The sequence below is a fragment of the Chiloscyllium plagiosum genome, unplaced genomic scaffold (genome assembly GCF_037043375.1).
Source record: "Chiloscyllium plagiosum isolate Xiang-an unplaced genomic scaffold, Cpla_swu_hap1 HiC_scaffold_19, whole genome shotgun sequence".
NCBI lineage: Eukaryota > Metazoa > Chordata > Chondrichthyes > Orectolobiformes > Hemiscylliidae > Chiloscyllium > Chiloscyllium plagiosum.
Window position 1 is genome coordinate 59087564 of NW_028270157.1, and position 20649 is coordinate 59108212.

General features: G+C 38.4%; 1 protein-coding gene across 11 annotated transcripts in view; it reads right to left on the reverse strand.

Moving 5' to 3' along the window:
* LOC122559522 (ataxin-7-like protein 1) overlaps positions 1-20649 on the reverse strand; it is a 247895-nt gene that overhangs the window by 37106 nt on the left and 190140 nt on the right. For all 11 annotated transcript variants that reach the window (XM_043709112.2, XM_043709111.2, XM_043709110.2 and 8 more), the window contains one exon: positions 15007-15299. In XM_043709112.2, the coding sequence (XP_043565047.1) occupies positions 15007-15299 (293 nt within the window). The remainder of the gene's footprint in view (positions 1-15006; positions 15300-20649) is intronic.

A 20649-nucleotide genomic window follows, 5' to 3' on the forward strand; every position in this document is an offset into this window, starting at 1 on the left:
TTGGTTTCAAACACCAAAACACTTGTACTGAGAGAAGCCTGACATTTTGCTTAGAGTAGAGTCTGCCGATCAGTGGATTGGCTTGTCTTTGTTCAAGTTGATCAATCCTCAATTTTTGATGTCAAGGTATGTGCTTTAAAGAATAATGATTCAGAGCTTTCTTGATTCATTCAAGCACTTGCATGGCCAGAGGGTAAGTATGGAGATTATCAACCACATCTGTGCAACTATGCAAGGTGGATTCTCGTCAGTGAAATAAATTTACAGAACACTGCAGTGCCAGGGTGTTCTCTAGTATTTGCTCAAGTAATAGGGTTCTAAGCCAGATGACAGTGTCTTGCGGAAATTTTGTCAGAAAAGTTTCTGTTTCAGGTTTCCAGAAACCACAATATTTTGCTTTTGTGCTGGCTCTGAAATTTGGATTACAAAGAGAGACATCACTTCGAGACCCTTGAGAAGCATCAACAACATTGTTTGAGATGGATTTTCTGCATCAGGTGAGAGGACAGGCGAACTAGCACCTGTGTCCTTGATGCAACTAACAGCACCAGCATCAAGGCAAGTACCAGCATCATCCAAAACCCATTCTGCTGGCCATCACATGCTTAGGATGCCTGAGTTCCAACTACTAAAGCAAATTATCTTAGGCAAGCTTAAATAAGACACTTGAACAAGAAGAGGAAGAGCTATGAGGGGGCACAAATTTAAAGTGATTTACAAAAGTAGTAAATGTGAGGAGGTGAACAACAATATTTTTCACACAGTGAATATTCAGGGCAAGGAATGAAATGACTGCAACTGTGGTGAAGGAGGGTTCAATTGAGCCACCCAAGAGGATACTGTTTGACTATTTGGATAGAAACATTGTGCAAGGGTATGGAGAAAAAGCAGAAGGTCGATATTAGGCAATCATTCTCATGTGAAGAGCAGATGCAGGCATGATCGGCCAAATGGCAGCCCCAGTACAATAACACTTCTATAATCAATAGCCTATGATATATGGACCATCAATATTATGTAACAATGGATCACAAAAAACAGGAATTTAAAATAATGATCAATACTAATTTCAGAGTATGTCACATTGATTATGCTGCAACTTACTATCCCACATTTTCTGCTTATCTCATTGTGTTCAAAGAGAAAGAATGCATCTCCCTGATATATGAATAATGAATATCCTTGTGCTTATTACCTTTGTTAGCTGGCTGCAGATATTTTGATTGATTAGCTACTTCCTGGACAATTTATGGTCAACTAAAAAACTTAAACCCTCGACTTGAGAGCTCTTGTGGTGCAGTGTCTCTGAGCCACAAGACCTGGGTTCAAGTCCTATATGCTCCAGAGGTGCTTCACATAAATGTCTTTGGATTCCACAACAGAATTTTTTTTACATATAATTTAATTCAAGTGGCTGAAAGAGTATCAATGACAGTTTTCCAACTGTCTCAGACTGAACACTGTTTGGTTGAGGTCTGAGTCAGTATTCACAAAACATCAGAGAATACCTAATACAAAATATTTCAATGCCCTGCTTTATACTTATCCACCTACACCTGACAAGCAGATTAAGATCACAGAAAATTATCAATGTCCTTAAAGAGGGTACTTGGACATTTTTCATCATCATCTCCCCTGCTGTCTTGCTTTCAAAGTAGATTCAGAGTACAAACTTTCTTCAATAAATGCAGGCAATGGGATTCCTAGCAGTTCTGCATTCAAGATATATGACGGGCCACCACTAATTTGCCTGAAAGATCAAACCTACGAAGACAATTTCCATGAATAATTACATCAAGACAGCACATGACACTGTAATGACTGAATTGCAACTTGTCTAAATGGTTTTAATCAGCAAATCTATCTTCCTAATTTACTGGAACGATACTGGGACATGATGCGAGTCCAACATTATATTGAATTGCATATGGCCACTCAGACCTTCAAACAGAAACAGGCTTCATTTTAAATTATATCTATTTGTCCAGTGAAGTCAGCAGTAACAGTTTAAGCAGATAAACAAACTCAGCAAACAAGAGGCTACAACTGCAATGAGTCCGGTTTGTTCCTCATCTATAACCAGATGCAATGTTTCGAATCTTCTTGAGTTTTGAGGTCTGGAAAAGGAGCTAAAATACACTTGTCTTCTGAAAATAAGGAAGTAAGTGGAATACATCTGGATTTGGGAAGTTATGGTTGACTACTTGCCACACATTCTAATGGTTGGTCCATCAGCAGTACTAGAGGTCTGACAAAACCGGGAGAGACAGACTGAGGAATAAGATTTATTTAGGCTTTGAAATAAATTCACAGTCTGGAGCTAAGCTATAGAAGTCAGTGAGGTCTAGCAGTCTCCAGCCAATCTGTGCTGAATTAGTTAATCATAATAAGGTTTGGCATCTACTTCAATATAACCTTAATGTATGTGTGTGTATGTACATATGCGTGCATATATACTAGTGTGTGCATGCGTTTGCATATGTGTGTCTTAGTATTTGTGTGTGTGTGTGTGTGTGTGTGTGTGTGTGTGTGTGTGTGTGTGTGTGTGTGTGTGCGCGCGCGCGCGCATGTGCTTGTAAGTGTGCATTTATATATATATGCTGTGTGGATGTCCATATACGTGTGTGTCTGTGTGCGCGTATGTCCAGGTGAGGATATGTGAGGTGAGAGGAAGAAATTAGCTTTCATTTTTATCCATTACCCTTCAACTACTCTAAGCAGGAAGTGTCTGTACAACGACAGATTTGCATTCAGATACACCTGCCTCAAACAGTACTACTTTATCCAGCTGTGCCAGATGCAACATTCAGATTTTCCTTCAACTTAAAGTGTGGAATTGCTATTATAAAAATAGATAATGCTGGAAATAATCAGTAAATCAGGGAACACCAATAGAAAGAGAAACTGAGATCGTGTTTGAGGTCAACATACTTACTTTAGAACTGGAATTTTGATGAAAGGTCAATAGCCAGAAACATTCATTTTGTTCCCTTTTCCGCAGATGTTGTCTGACCTACAAATATTTTCAGTACTTTCTGTCTTTGTTTCATCTTTCCGGCAATCACAGTATTTTGCTTTAGAATGCCAGTTAGTCTATTTTAAAGTTAAAAAAACATACAACTTTGTCCACCCCAGTCCAAAAGCGGCTGCTCCATATTTTAAAGTAGTGTCGTTTTTTTAAAAAAAAGACTTGCAACAAAATATAATTTCAATTTACTGCCAATGGCTGAAATCTCCCAAAATACTCATAAGTTTTCACTAATTAATAAAAGATTGATACAATGATGCCATATTGGAAAATATACTGTTGAATAAATACACTTACTGAATGTCAACAATATGAACCACCTACAGACTAAATGTAAAGGGGACAGTCCTTACACAACTAAGTTAGTACCATTTTTCATCTTTGCATAATATATGTTACATCATAGAAAATGACCAAAAGGCTTGACATTAATTCTTACATATGTTTTGAACATCCATCCAGCTGATTCAGGCCTGTGAGCTATTTTACTATGAGGGCAACCTGAAGCTCTTTGCTACACTATGCATTTACTTTAACTTTCTCACATTTTGACCTGTTGATTGGTTCAGGCCATGTCATGGACCTTGCCATTTCTTCCAGTATTCTAACAGCAGCTTTTAACAAATATGATTGAAGTTCTTGTCAGAAAACCTTGAAGTGGTTAACTTTATGAAACAAAATACTGAGCAGTCAGTCAGTGATACCAAATGCACATTTATCTTAGCAGCAATTTTAACAACACAGTCACAAAATGACAAATGTGTTGAGGTAAACAAACCACGTGTTATACTACAACAGGCATTTAATATGTTTCAGGCAATGTACTTCTCTTCCAATCCAAATCCAAGAATTAGGAAAGGACATCAGGCACCTATGGGTCAGACTACAGTTGGAAAGGAGGCTTGGTCAACTGGAGAAGAAAAAAAAAACACAGAAGCGCAGTGGTGCTCAGTGCCTCATTGTCAATTGTGGGTTCTGACTGATCATAAATTAGCAATCATTAGGCCAACAAACAAGTTCACAAATTGTCAAAAGTTAATACACTGGCAGCAATTTTATTTATAGAATGGAAGTTGCAAAGTGAAGGCAAATAGGAGTGCGTGCAGCCATACCGTACCAATTAGAAGACCAGCCCAGACTAACCGTGGCAATTTGAGTCTCTTTTACAAAAAATATTCTCAACCCCATTCTCCTGTGTTCTCCCCATAACCATTGATCCTGTTCCTAATCAAGAAGCTATTTATTTATCTCTGTCTTAAAGATACTCAATGGCTTAGCCTCCATAGCTTTCTGCAGCAATGAGTTCCACAGATTCACCACTCTCTGGCCAAAGAAATTCTCTCTGATCTAAATTCTACAAGGTTATCCCTTCACTCTAATGCTGTGCCCTCAGATCCTAGTCTCTACTACTAGTGGAAATATTATTTCCACATCCACCCTATCAATGCCTCTCAGTATTCTAAGTTCCAATCAGATTTCCCTTCATCCCTCTAAACTCCATCCAGTACAAACCCAGAGTCCTCAACCACTCTACATGAGAAGATCTTCACCCCAGGATCATTCTTACATGCCTCCCTTGCACCCCCTTCCAGCACATCCCTCCTTAGATATGGGGTCCAAATTGCTCACCATATTCCAAATGGAGCTTGACCTGAGCTTTTAAACAGCATCAACAGTACAATCTCTGCTCTTTTATTTTAGCCCATTTGAAATAAATATTACATTTGTCTTCCTAACTGCCAAGTGAACCTGCATGTTACCTTAAAGAGAATCCTGAACTAGAACGCTCAAATCTCTTCAGGCTTTGGAAATCTGAAGCCTAAGACCATTAGGAAATAATCTTTGCTTCTACATTTCTGCTAAAGTGCATAAATGCACTCTCCCACATTATTTTAATAAATCAATTGAAACACTTGCGGTTGAGTGATTTCTGTTCATCTGTCCAATGGTAACCTTCTGAATCAAAAAAATTATGTAACTGAATAATGTACTGTCCTAAAATGGTCAAGGACAGAATCTATTTGGTTTGAGCTGAGAAACAATCAAGATATCATCATACCACTGGATATATTCCATTGGCCATCAACCAGAGGAAATGTACAGAGGAACAAATTTGCAAGGAAATCACAGAGAGGTGCAAGAAATACAGAGTAGCAATAATGTAAGGCTTTAATTATACTATACACTCTGAGATAGTAATAGTGCAGACAGCAGAGGGGGGAAACATTCCTGACTGTGTTTTAGAAATATGTTCTCCATCAGTAGGTTTCTGGCATTGTGAATCCGATTCTGGGTAATGAGGTCAAGTTGATCAAGTGTTAGAAGGCGCAAAAACAGACATTGCTGGAAAATCTCAGCAGGTCTGGCAGCATCTTCAGAGAGAAATCAACGTTAACTTTTCGGGTCTAGTGACGCTTCTTCAGTACTGGTTCTGAAATTCTGAAGGGTCGGGGACCTGAAAAGTTAACTCTGACTTCTCTCCAAAGATGCTGCCAGATATACTGAGATTTTCCAACAATTTCTGTTTTTGTTTCAGATTTCCAGCATCTGCGGTTCTTTGTTTTTTTTGTTAAGTGTTAGAAGAACAGTTAAGGATAGTGATAGTATCATAAAGTTGAAATTAGCTATGGAAAAGGGCAAGGAGCAATCAAAGTAAAAATCATTAATTATTGGAAGGCTAATCTGAATAGAATGAGAACAGATTTGACTTGGGTTTTTTTTTAAGTTTCTTCACTGGGTATCCCTGGTTGGGCCAGTATTTTTGCCCTTGAATTGAGTGGCTTGCATGTGCAGTTAAAAATCAAATCATGTTGCTGTGGGTGTGAAATCTGTAGCTGATTTAACAGACCAGATAAGGTTGGCAGTTTTCCTTCCTAAACGAGGTTACTGAACCAGTTAGTATTTCACAACAACGTACAATGATTTCACAAGCACGATTATAATTCCAGATTTTGTTTTACTGAATTCAAATTTCACCATCTTGGGATTCAAACCCAAGTCCTCAGGGTGGTATGCAAGTCTGTGGATTACTAGTCCAGTGACAATACCACTACACTATCACCTCCACAAACTACAATTATAGATTGGCAGCAAACAAAGAACAACAATTTCCCTTTAAAGAGAGTATATCTAGGTTGGGGAACCAAAACCAGAACTCACTGGATAACAGAGAAGATTAAGATAAAGGGGGGAAAAAAGGGATGCATATGACAGATATCAATTGGATAATAATGTTGAGAAGCAGCCTGAATATTGAAAAGAAACAAGAAAAGCAAAGAAAGAGTATAAGAGATTGGCAGCTAACATAATGGGAACCCTAAAGTCTTCTAAAGGTATAAAGGTTGGTAAAGAGGAGGAATGGGGCTGATTTGGAAGGAAAATGGGGATTTACATATTTATTTGCCTTCTGCTTTTATAAGTACTTTGCACCTGTCTTTACCAAGGAATAAAAGACTGCCAAAGTCATAGTGAAAGACAGGCAGTTGCAACACTAGATAGGTAACAAACTGATGTTTTAAAAAATGGTATTGGATAGGTTGGCTCCACCTCGACATAAGATGTCACCTGTATCTGAGGATATTCGAGGGAGGTATTACGTGGAAATTGCAAAACCTTCCTGTCATCTTTAGGTATAGGGATGGCAGCAGACAAACCTACAACCACAAAAGTTGCACCCTTATTCATAAAGGGCTATAAGAAGATGCCCAATCACAAAAGACCATCAGTTTAACTTCAATTGTGAGAACACTTATAAAAATCATTATTTTGGACAAAATTAACAAATGTGAATTAAGGAAAGAAATTTGTTAAGGAGAAATCATGTTTAATTAATTTGATTGAGCTTTTGATTGGTTGATAAAAGGAGGATAATGTGGTTGATGTAAAGTATGTAAAATTCAAAAGACATATGAAGTGCTTCATAACAAATTTGTAAGTTAAAACCCATGGAATAAGGAGGGTAGGAACAGCAAGGATGCAAAGTTGGCTAAGTGACAGCAAACAAGTCCACACCGCCCCGCCAAAGCGCAACCCACCCATACCCCTACATTTACCCTTTACCTATCACTACTGGCAATTTAGCATGGCCAATTCACCTGACCTGCACATCTTTGGACTGTGGGAGGAAACCAGAGCACCCGGAGGAAACCCACGCAGACACGGGGAGAATGTGCAAACTCCACACAGTCAGTCGCCTGAGGCGGGACTGAGGGGTAAACCAAATGGACAAAATACTCACGCCTGGCTGGCTGATTCCTCTACACTCAATCACGGAGGAGTCAAGGCACTTACACCACTTCCCCATAATCTGTCCGTATTGAGTCCGAGTCATAGCACCACTGGACCCCAGTGGACGGGGGGGGGGGGGGGGGGTTCTGTTCCGTGATTGGTCAATAAGCACTCACATTCTGTCTGGTTCTTTAAGACTTCATTCTTTATTTTTCATATGGCTGGGCACAGATCACCCAGAAACACAGAGGTTATACACTTCCATGTTCCTCAGAGGACTGCACGCATGGCTTAAAACAAAGATATGTTTCCACACTGTAAGTAATCTAATCTAATCTAATCAAACAGGACCGAAGAACGATTACTTTTCAGACGCAAGGAAGGTATACATTGGGTTTGGTATGAGGACCACTATTTTTCTTTATCTAAATTAATAAAGAAGCTTGAGAGCAGGCCACAAATTCAAATATTGCAGATAACACAAAACTTAGGAAGTACAGTATTGTGAACTATGAGAAAGGTAGAAATTAAACTTCAAGAAAACAAACTTAGACAAGAGGAATGGGCAAACATGGCAGCTGAAATTTGATAGAGAAGAACGAAAAAATTAATTTTGGCAGAACAGTGAGATGCAAATGCCTTCGAATACATGTGTATAAATCATCAAAGATGGCAGGTCAGGATGACAGAGCAGTTAATACAGGTCATTCTGGTATACCACGCATTTCATCAGCACAAATTGGCTATAACGCAATTGACAAACTGTGGATGTTGTTTGGATAATGTGAACTTTTTACTGAACAGGTATAGCAATTTTCTACAGCGGTTTTCCATAGCACGATTTTCTATAGCACGAGTTTGCAGAGGAACACAAATGTCACGTTACTAGCAGAACGAGGGATTGAGTAGTAAAGCAAGGAAGTCATGAAGAACCTTAATAAATCATTAGTTTGACCTCAACTTGAGTATCATGTCCAGTTTTGGATGCCACATTTTAGGAAGGAAGGCATCAGAGAAGATTCAGTAAAGACTGATATGGGTTATTCCAGTGATGAAGGATTAAAGTGATTAGATTAAAGAACTGTTCTCCTCAGCAAGATTAAGAGAAGATTTGATAGAGTGAGCCAAAACGAGAGAGGTCTCGACAGACTAAAAAGAGAAAACTGCTCCCAAGACAGAAGGTTCATGATTCAAATAATATTAATTTAAGGTAACTGGCAATAGAAGAAATGGTGAAACAGGAAAATTAGTTTTATGCAACGTGTTGTTAGAATCTGGAATGCACTGTTTGCAGGTCTGATGGAGACACACCATTCAGATAAATATTTAAAGAAAAAATTGCATGGTTACAGGGGACTGGGCAAAGTTGTTGAGGAAGCTGATAGAATGACACTGAAAATAAAGTGTACTCCCCTCACACCACAGAAATACAAACAGCTAGAGAACCCCAAACTTTTCAAATTAAGCAAGCCGTACCAACTGTTACGGCAACTTCATGTTATTTCATGAAGTGGAAGTTATGGTAATATTCAGTGATTATTAAGAGCTTCATGGACAATATTTTTCAGTACGGCATCGAACAGGGGCCAGTAAACTACCTGCTGTCAAAATATGTAGCCAACTTACTTTTAAGTTTCTTGCAGTTTTAAATGTCTTTCTGAAAAAAGTTAAAAATCACACAACAACAAGTTATAATCCAACAGGTTTATTTGGAAGCACTTGCTTTCGGAGTGCTGCTCCTTCATCAGGTAACTCGGAAAGCTAGTGCTTCCACATAAACTTGTTGGATTATAACCTCATGCTGTGTGATTTTTAACTTTGTACACACCAGTCCAATACTGGCACCTCCAAATCATTTCTGAAAAGAAAAACACTTTGACAGCACTTTATTTAATTCATTATCAAAAATCCATCAGTCAGTACTGTTCTGTACACTTTAAGAAATTTCACAGTGAACAAATTATTTCTCTGAAAATTAACAAGTTCAGATAGGTTTGATGTGTATTCAAATATCTGGTGCGAGGTTAGCAAACTTGTGCGACTCCTGACTTTGAACAATCAAACCAAACTTTTCTCGCTACCAATTTTTAGAAAGTAGCTATCTAGACATGAAAAGGATTTCAGACATCTCAAATTCACAAATTATCTCATGCTTCACCCACAAGTGAGTCAGCAGTTATCTGGGCTAGACAAACTCAAAGGTTGTCTGCAATAGAAGGAACGTGGAATTAAGTCCTAATCTTAACCAGTGGTACAACAGGTTCAAGGATTCGAAAGGCCTACTGCTTGTAATTTGCATAAACTCTCCGAACACTGAAAATAATGAGAAGCCCTACATCAGGGCTCAAAAACCTTGGGAACAAGAGTAAATTTTAAAATTTAAGCTACAAGCCTTAAGTCCTCTTACTCAAGTATCAAAAAAGAAAAACAAGACTGTAACACTTCTCAGCTAAAACAGTGTGCTTTTTGGTAAATGCTGTCAAGAATTCTTAAAATCATTAAGTTTTACTGCAAATGAATACTGCATGTATCCATATTTTGTGAAGCAGTTCAAGCTTTATTTTGCAATTTTGGCATTGAGCACAGGAAAAGGGTGCTCAGCTTAGTATCCTATAAATGTATCAATTGAGTGTTTTTGCAATGTGTGTTTATACTACATTAATATTAATGCTGGCATTTATACATTCTCCAAACTGTTGGAAGTCTGAATAATTGGCTGGCATCAAAACATCATAATATATAATTGTCATGATTGTTTTCCTGAAGTTTCAATTCAATAGGCAATTGCCCATTGAACATTTATCCTTGCAGTGGAACTCAATTGAAGGTGAATTTTAAACTCTATGTATCATGATTAGATGTAAAGGAAGACCACCAAACCAGTGCTGTAGAAGATCACTGCTTTTTGTTATACATTGTGAAAATTATTCTTTATCAGTTTTAATTTTGGGACTTTCCAAAGCAGTTCTGACACATTCTCAATTGAATCTTAGACTAGCATGCTGTCATTCTTGGAAAAGTTGAATTGCATACTTCCTCAAAAACAAGGTATTTTGTTTTTACAGATATCCAGAGTAACAAACTTTAGAATTTGATTTCATATCAATAACTAAATTGGAGCTTAATGACAAAGTACCTTTCAGCATTAAAACATTTTAAAGACCAGATTTACTTAGTGACCATAAGGACTGATAACAGTTAGCAGGGATGGAAAACAGTTCTCTGGATTCAAATAGATGAGGGAAATTAACGGTGAGGACATTAACAAAACAGCTGTGAACAAGACTCTGATCAAATAAACAAGCATCAAAAGACACCTGTTATTCATATTCATTACTATCCAATGTAACAATCTGTCTTGAATTTACAGATCAAAATAAGCCATTCATACAAATGTTTTAAGTAAAAAATGAAATTGTTAAAATAATGATCTCAAGCCTTTTGCATACCTTGGGTGTTTGGAGGTTGCACTGCAAAGAATGCATGACTGTACAGAAGTGAACATTATTGACAACCATGAGAAACGACACGAGATATGCATTATGCATAATGCACTGTATTATGTCCCTGCAGCTGGAAGAGTGAAGAACTGTGACATTCAAGGAAAGACACAAATCAAATTAGTTTTGTATTGTGTTGGGAGTCACTACAGATGGCTGCAGGTTATCAAAAGATGTTGGTGGCACTTCAGATTCAGAACTAACTGCAGGTTTTGAAGAGGTGGGAAAGGGGAGTGAGATTCACTGAGCGGCCATTTATAGATGAGTAAATGGGATTGAATGCAGAAGAGTTTCCTAATATTTAATGATGTACACGATTGCAACTTTATGAGGAGATCCTTTAAATTTGGGCATAAGTTTAAGCATGTGGGTTCAATTTATCTTTGGAAAATTCACATATGCTTGCATTAATAACAAATTTTAGAAGTATTTACTGCATGAAATAAGTTTTCTGCCATAACTGTCTCATTACTTTTCTTTTCCTCCCTATCCCTGGCTTCCTAAGCACACCAATAGCAATAAAGTAGCATTCAAATTTCTACAGTGTGAAAACAGGCCCTTCAGCCCAACCGACCCTCTGAGGAGCAACCCATCCAGACCCACTCCTGACCCTATTATCCTATATTTACCCCTGACTAATGCACCTATCCTACACATCTCTGAACACTTTGGCCAATCATCTAACATGTACATCTTTGGATTGTGGGAGGAAAACGGAGCACCCGGAGGAAACCCACGCAGACACAGGGAGAATGTGCAAACTCCACACAGACAATCGACTGAGGCTAGAATTGGACCTGGGTCCCTGGCGCTGTGACGCAGCAGTGCTAACTACTGAGCCACCGTGCCACCCCAATAGGAAATGTAGGGGATCAAAAATTGCTAAGATTGCATCATCAATATCCAGACAACAGGAATCACCTGAAGGTCAGTTCTATTCTCCGAGACGGCAAGCAGCATTTTCCTAAAATAATAAGACAGAAATCAGGAACTAACTGGAGGATCAAACACAGATCATGTTGCTTTAAGAATTATGCTTGGCTGCTCTCACATACTGTGCTACATGAATCTTCTTGGAATGAATTTAGCTGATGAGACAATTCTTGAAATTAGAAAGTCATTAAGATTTACTGGAAATGAATACTGTATCTATACAAGTTTTATGAAGCAGCTCAAGCTTTATACAGCAATTTTCTGAGCCTGATTGAATTTTAAAATAGAAGATATAAACATGAATGAATTGTAGTTAAGTTAGAACTAATGATGATATGTTAACTTGGGTAACTCTGAAAAAGACTTGTATGACACAATAAAGGACCTGTTTCTGCACTGATGCTTTGGTAATAGGAGCAAATTAATTAACAATTCTCACAAGATTTTTAGAAATTTTCAAACAATGTCTTCAGATCAGTATCTTGGCTTATTACAATGCATCTTGAGTGAGGCTGTTGAAAAGATAATTTTGTGGATAGCCATATGTAAGAACTGTTTTTCTCTTCTTTGTACTTCACTGTTTTGAGATTGGAGAATTAGAGAGATTCAAACAAGCAGGAGGTAGCGATAAAATGGGAATTAAAAATACCGATTGTCAGAATGTGAATCTTCGAGTCTCAGATTTTATTCACTGTTGAGTTCAGTTGTATTTGTCATTGATGAAAGATTGTGAAAATTGCTATTTGTAAAGATTAATGACTTTAGAAGGGACCAAAGGTATGGTGGTATGTTGGCTGACAATGCAAAGATAGATAAGAAAGTAACTGTGAAAATTTATGAAAAGTCTGTAAAAGGACACAGACAGGTTAACACCAACTAGCAGCAATGAGGCAACTCTCCCTCATCTCAATACATGCAGACAAGAAGGGCCATAAATTTGACTGGGACAACACAACCATCTTAGGATAAGCTAACCAGAGACATGCACGGGAATTCCAAGAGGCATGGTTTTCAACCCGGAATGCCATCAACAAGCACATAGAAACAGAACCCATATACGAACCACTGCAGTGGAAAACTGGAAATGACACCATCCATCTTAACAGACTGGATCACATAAATATCAAACAGAGTAAAACAACAACGTTTCACGGAAGTCGCACTGTTGATGTTACCTAGCATGGTGATGAAATGTTTGCATGACAACTCACCAGCTTGGCGAGCAAACCAACAACCGCACAGGTTAAGTAAATAGCAGAAATTGGGCTGTTAGAGGATAATGTGGGAAATCTGAACTTGTCTACTTTGGCACAGCCTTCGGCAAGAAGAATGGAAAAGCAGCATGTTACGTTAAGTGGAGAGAGACTGCAGAGATCTAAGGTGAAAAATGATCTAGGTGTTCTGATGCATAAACCATTAAATGTTATTATGCAAGTACATCAAGTGAACAGGAAGACAAATAAGAGCATCACAAATAGGAATAGGAGTAGGTATATGGCCCCACACATCTGTCCCGCATTCAACAAGGTCAAGGCTCATCTTCTCCAAGCCTCAACTTTCTCTCATAGTTCTCAACTCTCCAGCATTTCAAAAATCTATCCACGTCCTTTTTGAGTACTTCGTGATCTAGTTTCAGCAACTTTCTGGGGTACAAAATTCCAAGCATTCTCTAGTCTTTGTGGGAAGAAATTACTTCACATCTCAGTGACCTCTTAGCTTGTTACCATGTTCTCCAGTCTCAAGTGGAAATTTCTATTCAACATCTACATTGTCAAGTCAGAGTCTTGAATAAAGGCAAAACCTGTTTAGTTGTTCTTGATAAGCGAACTCCTTTATCCCAAGAATCAGACTAGTGAATCTCTTTTGACTTGTCATCATTGAGACCAAGCTAGTGATTTGTTAAGCATTTTATTAGAACTTCCTTGGTTTCGTATTCTTTTCATCTACTTAAAAATCAATTTTTTTTTCAAATCAGCATTGTCAACTTCATATGCCACCTTTGAAGTTTGTGTTAAGTAAAGCCCTAGCTCCCTCTGCTCCCAGGCACTCCTTAACAATTTAATAGGTTTTATATTGTTTCTTCTCATTGATTATATCAAAATGAATCCCTTCAGGTGTTTTGGCACTAAATTTCATTTAAAACTGGTCTGCCCATTTTACCAATCTGTCTACGTCCACCTAAGACAGCTTCTGTCCTCCTGCTTACTGCATTTCAAAGTTTTGGGTCACATGAATATTTATAAATAACGTGCCCTACACCCTTGGCTAATTTCACATGAAAACCAGGCCTCTTGGAATTCCCATGCTTGTCTCTGGTTAGCTTGTCAAATTTCTAGAATTTCCTTTGCTAAGAATAATTATCCTTGCTCACCTATAGACCCATGGGTGGCACGGTGGCTCATTGGTTAGCACTGTTGTCTCACAGTGACAGGGACACAGGTTTGATTCCAGCTTTGGATGACTGTATGCAGTTTGCATGTTTTCCTCTTACTTGTGTGGGTTTCCTCCAGGCAGTCTGGTTTTCTCCCGCAGTCCAAAGATGTGCAGGTTAGATGGATTGGCCATGCTAAATTGCCACATAGTGGCCAGGGTTGTCCAGGCTGGGTGGGTTAGCCATGGTAAATGCGAGGTTATGGAGATAGCGTGAGGGTGCGATATGTTCTTTGGAGGGTCAGTGCAGACACTGATGGACCGAATGGCCTCTATCTGCACTGTAGGCATTCTGTGATTCTATGGGTAACAGGAAAGCTACAGTACCAGACATAAGTAACCAGTCTTTATATCTGGATCTAGGCAATTTTGACAATGTTTGCCTATGGTAAGCAGCGTAGCTGAACCAATCGTGTCTTCACCACACATGCAGACACAAGCATATTTCAGAGGCGCACCTTGGATACATATCATAGCAGAATCTCTATTAGTTTGTTCTGGCCCTAGCTTGTGGACAAGAGGGCCTGTTGTATAAACCCTACATTCTCAGATACCAAAATATTCAATCCTATTTGACAATTCTGATCTTGATAAAATGAAATAGTTTTAAATTGTACTAACTACCTGAAAACATTTTTTTTAGTCTTAACCATTCCCCTCCCTAGAAAACCTAGATGATTAAATATATAAACATTATATTACAACTCAATGATTTTGTTTTGCTTTATATCATAACTTTAACTTGAATATAGTATCAACAAGCAAGAATCCACCTAACATCTCATAGGTATTACTGTCTTGCTCTTGTCAATTTCTTTCTCAATGAACAATATGAACAATGACAAGTAGTTAACTGTATGACAGAAGAAAGCGAATGAAAATACTCACCAGAAAGTCTTTTTTGAGACTTATTACTGCTTTTAGTGCCATTTTGATGTTTCTTGTCTATCACAGGAGGTACTATTGCTTTCCCATTTAGAATCTTCTCAGGTGAAGGTGGCACAGGCTTTGAATTTGTTGCTGTCAAAGCAGACTTAACCAAAGTTGCAGAAGATGTGGAGGATGAAGAACCAGAGGAGGTGGAGGTGGTGGTAGTGGTGGTTGAGCTCATTTTAACATTGGTACCATCTGCTTTCACCAGGTTAGGGATCTTCTCAAGGCTGACTACTGGGACAGGAACACTGCAAATAAAAAGTCCCATTTGTTAGAATTGGTCAATGCTACTTCCCGGTGGTCACCCTTTCACCAGCACAAACATGATTTGGAGATGAACAAACCAGGCTCCAGATAATGCGCAATATTTCTGTACTACAGCTGCATTCAATTTTTTTAATCAAATGATACAATCACACATTATGATAGTTTGTGGATGTAATGGATGCATCAAGAGGTTTAGGAAAGCAAAGAATGGGGAATAAGATATTCTCTCATCACAATAAACAATGAAAAAATTGAGAAGCAACTGAACATTAGTTGTTAAGTCTTTCCTAACTGAACTTAGAGACCAGTTTAATAACTAGATTACAACCAACACCAAAACAGCGAAGAGGGTTACCTCAGATTACAACAGGATCTGGACCAGATGGGCCAATGGGCTGAGAAGTGGCAGATGGAATTTAATTCAGATAAATGCAAGGTGCTGCATGTTGGGAAAGCAAATCTTAGCAGGACTTATACACTTAATGGTAAGGTCCTAGGGAGTGTTGCTGAACAAAGATACCTTGGAGTGCAGGTTCATAGCTCCTTGAAAGTGGAATCGCAGGTAGATAGGATAGTGAAGGAAGCATTTGGTATGCTTTCGTTTATTGGTCAGAGTATTGAGTACAGGAATTGGGAGGTCATCTTGCGGCTGTACAGGACATTGGTTAGGCCACTGTTGGAATATTGCATGCAATTCTGGTCTCCTTCCTATCGGAAAGATGTTGTGAAACTTGAAAGAGTTCAGAAAAGATTTACAAGGATGTTGCCAGGGTTGGAGGATTTGAGCTATAGGGAGAGGCTGAACAGGCTGGGGTTGTTTTCCCTGGAGCGTTGGAGGCTGAGGGGCGACCTTATAGAGGTTTACAAAATTATGAGGGGCATGGATAGGATAAATAGACAAAGTCTTTACCCTGGAATCGGGAAGTCCAGAACTAGAGGGCATAGGTTTAGGGTGAGAGGGGAACGATATAAAAGAGACCTAAGGGGCAACTTTTTCACGCAGAGGGTGGTACGCCAGAGGAAGTGATGGAGGCTGGTACAATTGCAACATTTAAAAGGCATTTGGATGGGTATAGGAATAGGAAGGGTTTGAAGGGATCTGGGCCGGGTGCTGGCAGGTGGGACTAGATTGGGTTGGGATATCTGGTCGGTGTGTACAGGTTGGACCAAAGGGTCTGTTTCCATGCTGTACATCTCTATGACTCTTGTGCATAGAGGTGAAAAATGCAGTTGTTGGTATTTTTCTGAATTCAGATCTTCTCTGGCATCAGAGAAAAAACATTCTACAGAAATAGTAAGTGAAAAGGTTATAGGCACAGTATATACTTTCGTGTGCCATTAAGTTTAACTTCAATAATTTAACTCTTGATTCAATTGAGCTATTTTTATACACATATCAGTTGGGTTAAACATTTCAAGATGTTTGAAAAATAACCATATATCAAAGTGACCAGAAGTGATTGAATATTCAAATTGTCTGTTATAAATAAATAATACATAAATTTGGTTCATCCTCTCCAAAAGCTCAACTAGTCAGTCTCCCTTGCACTATGATACTGAGCAATAATGATGAGACAGCCTTTTGTTGAAAGAGCCAATCTCTGCCAGACAGCGATGAAGATATTATTATCAGCCTCAAATGTCCTGTGCTAGCGTAACGAGAGGGAAGAGATGCCAGCAAAAGTTACTGATTAAGGTTCCCATTCCCGATTTCAGTAATCGTGATTTCAGTATTACTGAAGCCAACTTAGCTGTAATTATTTCCATGGTGTAACCATCCCCTGGCCCTCGACTGCCTAATCTTATTCCTGAGGCATAATCAGTGCAGTGATATACAAGAGCACTGTCTCCACAATCAAAATAAGAAAAAGTAAGGGACATGAAGGTGATTTAAAAGATCTCGTTGAAAAAATTAAATTTCTAAAATTATTATCCTTTAACATTCAAGATTACTAATTAGCGAAATAGCATATCAGTAAAATGAGTTAACACAGAATTCGAGGCTTACAGTCATATGGTGTCACAACCAGAATTAGTGATGTGAAATTGTCACAATAACTGTTTAGAGCAAGAGCGCTGAATTTCTTAACAGTAGCAATGAAGAAACAAGAAACTTTCTTTCACATTAGCTTCAAACAAAGAGAAGTTTAAAGATGTTATATTATCTGGCAGACAGCGCACTGAAAAAGTGTGCCTGAATGTTTAAGTGGAAAAACTCAGCACATGCACGAAAAGTCAACACTGAAGGCTGAGAGTCTAAGTCAATATTCAAAAGGGATCAGAATAAAATTTGACAACTGGCTCCAAGTTAAAGCGGCCTTACATTATATAATAATGAGACTGGTGTGACTGAACTTAAAGAGGCCAATTTAAAAACTAGGTTACAACAAAACCTAAACAATAATTTGTGCACAGAGTAAAATGCAGTTGTTGCTAATTTTCTGAATACAGTCCTTCTTTGGTATCAGAAAAAAATATCTGTAGAGACTAGCAATGTCATAATTATATAACGCATCTGTACAAAACTGCCCACCTGATACCTGAGCAAAAGGCTCTCAATGATAATCGGCATCATTTATCTTTGGCTCCGTACTGTAAGAATCTATAATGAGAGGGGCAACTCCAAAGGCATTAATCCATTTATGCTACTGGCAAAAATTCAGCACCAGGCATTGTCAACACATCATTGCTAATCTGAAACTCACAACTTTGTGGTAAAGTTTCTAGGAACAAACTGCTTGCCACTAGATGGAAAATGCTGATTCTTGAGGTGGAACTCAGAGAATATAGCAACAGCCAAACATATCTCTCGGTTCATAACTTCATATAAACATTCCATCAAAACCAGGCCTCAGAAAATATTTAAGAAAAAACATTAGACCAAAATAAACAGACAAGTAGAATAAAATAACACTAAAAAAAAAGAGAAGAAGAGATCAGTTTCAGGCTTAAACAACAAGTGTTTTTCAAATTCCGAATCTGAAAATCAGAAGTGTGCATCTACATACCACATTTTACAAATCAAAAACTTTGGAATCCTATATTTCTCAGCACTGTGAAAATTGCACCACGCAGAAGGTGTTAAGAACATAAGAACTAGGAGCAGGTGTAGGCCGCCTGGCCCTTCAAGCCTGCTCCGTCACTCAATAATATCATGGCTAATCTTTTTGTGGACTCAGCTCCACTTATTGGCCTTTTCACCATGTCCCTTAAGTCCTTTATTTTTCAAACAAATTATCTACCTTACCTTGGTAGTGTCAACTACTTCCCTGGGCAAGGAATTCCACAGATTAACAACCCTATGGGTAAAGAAGTTCCTTCTCACTTCAGTTCTAAACATGTTTCCTCCAATCTTGAGGCCATTCCCTCTTGTCCTAGTTGACCTTGAAGAGGTGGTTATGAGCATTCTTTTGGAATACGATGTTCGTAAATGTGAAAGCATACATTTTGGGAGGAGTAACAGCAAAATAGAATATTACTTGAATGGTTAAAATGTTGCAGCATGCTGATTTGCAGAGGGACCTGGGTGTACTTGTGCATGAAACTTTACCACCAACCCAGTGGAATCATCCTCTTTATTGCTATTGATTCCTTTCATAATTTTATATGTTTCTATAAGATCTCCCTCATTCTTATGAATTTCAATGAATATAATCCCAATCTACTCAGCTTCTCCTCATAAGCCAACCCCCTCAACTCCAGAATCAACCTGGTGAACCTCCTCTGCACCCCCTCCAGTCCCTGTACATCCTTTCCAAAGTAAGGTGACCAGATCTGCACATCATACTCCAGGTGTGGCCTCACCAGCACCTTGTACAGCTGTAACATCACCTCTCTGCTTTTAAGTTCAACCCCTTTAGCAATGAAGGACAAAATTCCATTTGCCTTCTTAATTACTTGTTGCACCTACAGACCAATTTTCTGCAATTTATGCACAATTACACTAGGTCCCTCTGCAAATCAGCATGCTGCAATATTTTAACCATTCAAGTAATAATCTATTTGGCTGTTACTCCTCCCAAAATGTATGATTTCACACTTAACTAACATTGTATTCCAAAAGAATGCTCATAACCATCTCTTCAAGGTCAACTGATGGTAGGCAATAAATATCAACCTCACTTGCGATGTCTATCTCCCCAGAATTAATTTGATAACACACTTTGACCAATGGATATTCTCTTAATTGGTCAGTACATTCGCATGTATTACTGCGATTTCTTTCAACTTTTGCCCCAAGTCAAACTCATCGCTTGCTTACTTTCAACATTACTCAGATTATTTGATGTTACTGCTTACACCAACCTCCACAAATGACATATGAAGGTGCTCTGCACCCACTCGGACATAAATTTGTTTGAATGAATTTTTAACAGCACTGGCCAAATTAGTAAACTCTCCACTCTGGCAGATTCTTTACTGGTTCTACTTTTTTCTGCAATAATTACTTGAAGTAATAACACAAGTTAATAAGGCCATTAAGCAAAGCAAACAAAGCGGTGGACTTTGTTGCCAGAGGAAGACAACTGAACAGCAGAAATTACAAGAAAGAGGTCTGAGGGATGTCCTGATGGATCTTTAAGATTATGAAATGATTTGATAGAAACAAGTCTGTGCCTAATCTATTTGCTGCTACAGCTAGTTACCGTAAATGTAAGATAGTCTCATTAATAAATCCCATAGGGGATTGTGGAGAAACCATTTTCTTCAGAGTGGTTAGAATGCAAAACTCACGATCACAAGAAATAGTTGAGGGACAAGAAGAGATGCAAGTAAAGGGCTTGATAAATACATCCTGGCGGGAGAAAGAAAAGAGAGGTTGATAAGACTAGAGAAAAATGGGGTGGTTTACACCGAGCTCAAAACCACTGTGGACCCTTTAAGGTCAAATATCCTGTTCTCTGCTGTAAATACTACATTATTCTATGTAGCTGATACCTAATATCTGATTGTTGTACTGTTCCTGCATTCATTATTCTTTTCCTTATTCTCTCACTTCAATTTTACTCCTGCTTTAGCTAATACTTTGTCTGCTCTTCTCCCTTTTCTCACCTTGGTCCAAATTAGCACTTTTGCTTTTCCTGCATGATCTTTGAAATAAAAACAAGTGTCAAACAGTCCTTGAGGCTGCATAACTATGTTTTTGACATTAAGTGGTGTTGTATTTTCCCCAAGAATTCAAGTTTCATCTATAATTTTTTTTAGTTTTATTATGAGGTGGAGGTGGAGGTGAACAAGGTCAGAAGTCACACAACATCAGGTCATAGTCCAACAGGTTTATTTGAAATCACAAGCTTTTGGAGCACTGCTCCTTCGTCAGGTGAAGATGTG